Genomic DNA, 5,127 nt, shown 5'->3' with positions numbered 1-5,127 from the left:
TCTCTGTCATCTTAAGGCTGTGGCAGCATGTGACACGGGCCATAAATAACAAGGACCAGACGGAGGCGACCAATGAGAAGTTCATTCTGGAGGAGGTTCAGAGGAAGGCAGCGCGTGAGCGCAAGGCCAAGTGTGAGGAGTGGACGCCCGCTCTGTTCGAGCAAGACCCCGCCACCGGAGAGTGGCATTACCGCTACGCCGAGTAAGCACAGTATTTTATTTCATTACGTTTTAAAAGATTCATTCAAGTGATGTTTTATGCCTTCATTTGATTATTACTGTGTTTGATGATAAATCTGTAGTAAATCATAAATCCAGAAAAAATAGAGCACAACAGGCCCTATTATTATTATTATTATTATTATTATTATTATAATTTTATTAAATTATTAAATTGTTAAAGTTTGATGAATTCAATTGTTTAGACATGATTTTTGATTATTAAATTACATGTATTTATTTATTTGACTAAACCATTAAAAATTCAAATGGAAAACACGGAATTTGGGAAAAATGAAAGTAAAATATGTAATAACTTGATTTTTTTTGATGGCTAAAATTTTATTGAACCATTAAAACAGATCTGAGAGCAGTCCAGCCAGCACTCAGTTCGTTTTATAACACATGCTGCCCCCTCCTGGACAGGAAGTGCATTGTAGCATGTCCCATTTACTTTGAGGATGGTGTTTGTCTCTGTGTCCTAGCACTCGTCCGTGGGATCCGCTCAACGATCTGATTCAGTTCGAGAAAGACGGCTGTATTCAGACCAAAGTGCGCCACAGGACGCCTATGGTACGTTCAGCCAGTGTAGTTAGTCTCAGTACCCAGCAGGGCTCCCGGAGGGACAATTACCTGAGCCAGGTACGTCCTTCTGTCCCCACCTTTCCCTCATTCTACCCACAATCCCCCTCTCTGCTTCCATCTCATCATCACCTGCCGTCGCCTCCGCTCTCTCCATTCTTCAACCAACCAATCACCGTTCTGCAATGCAACCAATCATTTGCTGCCTGACCTGGTCACATGACTGCTCTGCTTCATTTTCAGCTTTTGTTTTTTCTTTGTGCTCTTTGGCGTTTGCAACTGACTCGCATGCATGCCTGTGTGATTTCTGTTTGTTTTTTTGGTTGCATCAGGAATGCATCTTTGAAACTAGGGTCCAAAATTAACACTTGTTTTATGAATCTTGGGATATTGTATAAAAAAACATTTAAAAAGATTTGAATAAATGTGCAGTGCAAAATCACATTGGATGGAAATGATATTTTATGTGATACTTTTAATTTTTAAATAAATAATAAATGTAGTAATATATAGTTAGAAATTAAATTCATGTTTAAATAAATAATAAATGTAATATTTGAAAAAGTAAGTGTAAAAAATTTAAAATTAAATTTGTTTTCAAATAAATAGTAATATGTAATAAATATTAAATAATTAAATAAATAATAATAAATGTAATTTAAATACATAATAAATGTAATAATAAATAGTTAGAAATTAAATTTGTTTAAATAATACACTTTGTAATAAATAAAAATAAGTAGAAATTAAATATACATTTAAAAAATTAATAACTGTAAAATTAAAAAAATGGTAAATGTAATAATAAAAATGGTCATTAATTAAATGTGCTTTTTAAAAAAAAAATACATGTTTTAATAGATTAAAAAATAAGTAAAAAATTAAAAATACAATAAATGAATACATTTAAAATTTAAAAAAATAATGACAAACGTAATAAAAATGATCATAATTATTCATAATTAAATGTGCTTTCAAATAAATAAAATTAGAAATTAGAAATTAAATTTGGGGTTAAACAAATACATGTAATAATGAATTGAAAATAATTAGAAATTAAATTTGCATTTAAATACATAAATGTAAGATTTAAATAAATAATAGATGCAATATAAGAAAATAATAATAAGAAAAAAGTAATTAGAAAGTAATAAATATAATAATAAAAAAATTAGAAATTACATTTGCAACTTGGAAACTATGAAAACATAGCTAAAAGCACCAATATGCATAAGGAAAATCTGCTCAATAATCCCACTGTTGTAGGAACAGAAGTACATTTTTAATGCAAAACACAGCTTCATGGCCAGTATTAAATATTTATGGCTGGTAAAAAAGAAAAAAAGTTAATTTTGGACCCTGTTTGCAACCTTTCAGAATTATCTGAGAATTGCATATATAATTGTAATATAACCTGTCATAACCATAATATAAAGACTGATAGATGTAAATGTTCGTCTCTTGTCTGCATGTGTTTCTTTAGGTGACGGGACCAAAACGGAAACATAAGAGCGACAAACCTAAAAGTCCAGAAAGTGGCTGCTCGTCTCCGGAGCCAGACCGACAGGACTCGTCAGGCAGCGAGAGTACGTCTCACACACACACACACACACACACACACACACATGCTCAAACATCCCACGTGCCAAAAACCTGATCATAATCTTTTCCTCAGGGCACAAAAGCAAACACAACAGCCGCCTCAGGAAGAAAGGAACAGATCTGAGTGAAATCCAAAGTGCCATTGAGTCGATCCGACAAACACAGGAAGACATTAACAGGTGAAACTGCGTCTCAAATAAATGAATAAATACTTCAGAATGAAAAACAAGAATATTAACTTTTGTTAATATTGCATCCAGGAGCGTCAACGCCCTGAGGAGTCGAGTGGCGAGTCAATCGACGACGGAAAGTTGGTTCCTCACTCACAGAGATTTCGCCATCATCCTCTTCCTCATCTTCGTCCAGGTCCTTCTCAACTTCATCTTCAAGTAACGACACAAACCCTCACCAGTCCAGGTCTCCTTAAACGGGCGACCCTATCATCTCACGACACATTCGGTTATTTCGTTTTTTTTGCGTCGCGCAAAAGGACGGCTAATATCGGCCGCGGTTGAAGTGCATAGAAATGACTGTTTACTTTTATTCTTCAAAAAGAGGAAATTCTCATCGGCCTCTAATTGTTTTAATTTATTTTAACAATGTATTTTTTACCGTTCATGAGCGCCTCCTGCTGTAGTGGAGGACGTCAGTCAATATAGAAATGAAATGGGTGAATATCACTAAATCTGGGTCATATTTTGCCCTAAAATTGAAAAACGCAATGAAAAGCATTTTGCATTATGATATTTTCATGACAAATAAGCACATTTCACCCAAAAATGTCATGACTGAAGTGCAAAAAAAAAAAAAAAAAATCATTTTCCTTACTTATAATCCCAAAAAATAAAATAAGTATTTGTACGTGATGGTATTTATTGTACTGCCTTTAATTTGTACTGATTTTAAATGCGAATGGACGCATTATAGCAATGAGAATTTGGAAATGTTATGAAAGTGAATATGTCTTAATGCGTTTTAGTCCTAAAATCCACATTTCTTTTGGTTTTTGAGGGATTGAAATGTGACCTGGACACCCCAATATGAAACGTTAAGGTTCAATATTGCTGATGTTACTGGTATTTTATGAACATTTTATTAAATGAATGAAGGATGTTGTGAGTCGAGGTCAAATTTTGTATTATTTAAAGCTGTTCTGGGAACAATTTCATTATAAATCTTAATTTTAACAGCACAGTATGTGGATCCTGCATTTCATACGTTCGTGAGTCGTGTTTGAAGGTAATAATAATGTTTAATTTATTTGAACGATACTGGAGCGTGTACAGTATCCCGAGCGTCACATTTAATATTACTCCGAGGAAACAGTAGATCTAGGCGTAGTAAACCTGTAGCGGGAAATACTGTTGCGTACTTTTGTAGTTGCTTGACTCTCGTCTGCCACTGTTACATCAGACTAGATGTACGATTATCAAGCCAAATAGTCTGAGAGTAGATTAGAGTGTTAACGTCTCATCTGTACATAGTAAAAACCCCATTTCCTTTTGTACTTCTAGAGAAACGTGTGCTAGCCAGACGCCGTCGCCCATAGCCCCGTCACGTGTCTTTGTTCTGCGGGCGTTCGTTCGGTCACCTGATCACTTGCACCGCGTCCAATCAGATGTTTGAATGTGCTCATGTCAACAACAACTACTAAAAAAAAACCACGTGCCTTTACGAGCGGGTCCTGCAGCCGGAGTCTGAGGGATTGAGCCCGACTGTTTAATTCCTACCATCGTTTGTCTTTATTTCTCACTTCGAGTGAATGTGCCATACTCGATCTCGGAGACGTTTCCGGCTCGGCGTCTCACTGTGAGTTTTAGATTTCGTCCCGGAGCTCAAAAGCTGCCATAGATCTGCCATCGTCTGCCACCAAACCAGGGATCAAGCTGTATGTCACATGCATTCTGTTCAGTGTTTGTCTCCACGTTGCACACTTTACGCTTCTAGTTGAGCTCATTGTTCGTCGTTTTGTTCAGGGTTTTTTTTTTTTTTTTTTTGCCCCAGGCTCTTTTTAAAGGTTTTTACTCCTGCTGATCCATGTTGGGTTTTTTGTTCTTGATGATTTCCTGCAGATGTCTCTATGTACAGAACATGCTTATTTGTATTACAGAAATAACTTCCTGTAAGTTTGTCACCTGTGACATATCACCAAATAAATGAAAAAGACTGTACTGTTGCTTCTCCTTTCTTTGTACATGTCAGTATTGATTTATGTTATTAAATTGCTTTTGTGTAAAGGTTATTATAGTTATGAATTATTAATTTTATTTAATTTTCATTTAGTTTATTTAAATTTCAGTGTATTTCTTTTTATTTTATTTGAAGGCTTCCACAGTTAATGTGCTAACTGGTATAATTTAAACATTTTAACCGTGTTAAATATCTCTGCAGTCTAGTGTAATTGCTTTATTGTAGTTAGTTTTAGTTATAAAAACATTTTTATTCATACTTCATTTAACTAAAACACTTTAATTAATGATACCGTTTTGTGTTAATGATATATTAGCTATATCTGTGAATGACAGATGTGTTTACTGTATCTGTGTGACGTTTCCAGGAATGCTGTCTGTCATTTTAGATGCATTTACTCTAATGGCCAGCAGAGGGCGCTCCAAGACTTCAGTTCATTAGCATGACAAAAGGTCAAATAATAATAGTGGAGTAAATGAGTAGTATTAACAAATCATATAAAACAACAGTAAAGTCAAATATATAATTTATACA

General features: G+C 34.6%; 1 protein-coding gene across 6 annotated transcripts in view; it reads left to right on the top strand.

The window, feature by feature from the left end:
* Positions 1-4,574, top strand: part of osbpl8 (oxysterol binding protein-like 8) — an 81,923-nt gene extending 77,349 nt beyond the window's left edge. For 4 of the 6 annotated variants that reach the window (XM_048154720.1, XM_048154722.1, XM_048154718.1 and 1 more), the window contains 5 exons: positions 17-202; positions 705-861; positions 2,285-2,387; positions 2,477-2,582; positions 2,664-4,574. In XM_048154720.1, the coding sequence (XP_048010677.1) occupies positions 17-202; positions 705-861; positions 2,285-2,387; positions 2,477-2,582; positions 2,664-2,796 (685 nt within the window). In that variant the 3' untranslated portion in view covers positions 2,797-4,574. The remainder of the gene's footprint in view (positions 1-16; positions 203-704; positions 862-2,284; positions 2,388-2,476; positions 2,583-2,663) is intronic. The other 2 variants (XM_048154719.1, XM_048154723.1) reach the window with 1 other exon arrangement.
* Positions 4,575-5,127: the final 553 nt, after the last annotated feature.

This window comes from Megalobrama amblycephala, linkage group LG14 (assembly GCF_018812025.1).
Source record: "Megalobrama amblycephala isolate DHTTF-2021 linkage group LG14, ASM1881202v1, whole genome shotgun sequence".
Lineage (NCBI taxonomy): Eukaryota > Metazoa > Chordata > Actinopteri > Cypriniformes > Xenocyprididae > Megalobrama > Megalobrama amblycephala.
Note: the sequence above shows the minus strand (reverse complement) of the source record. Positions and strands in the feature narration are given on the sequence as shown.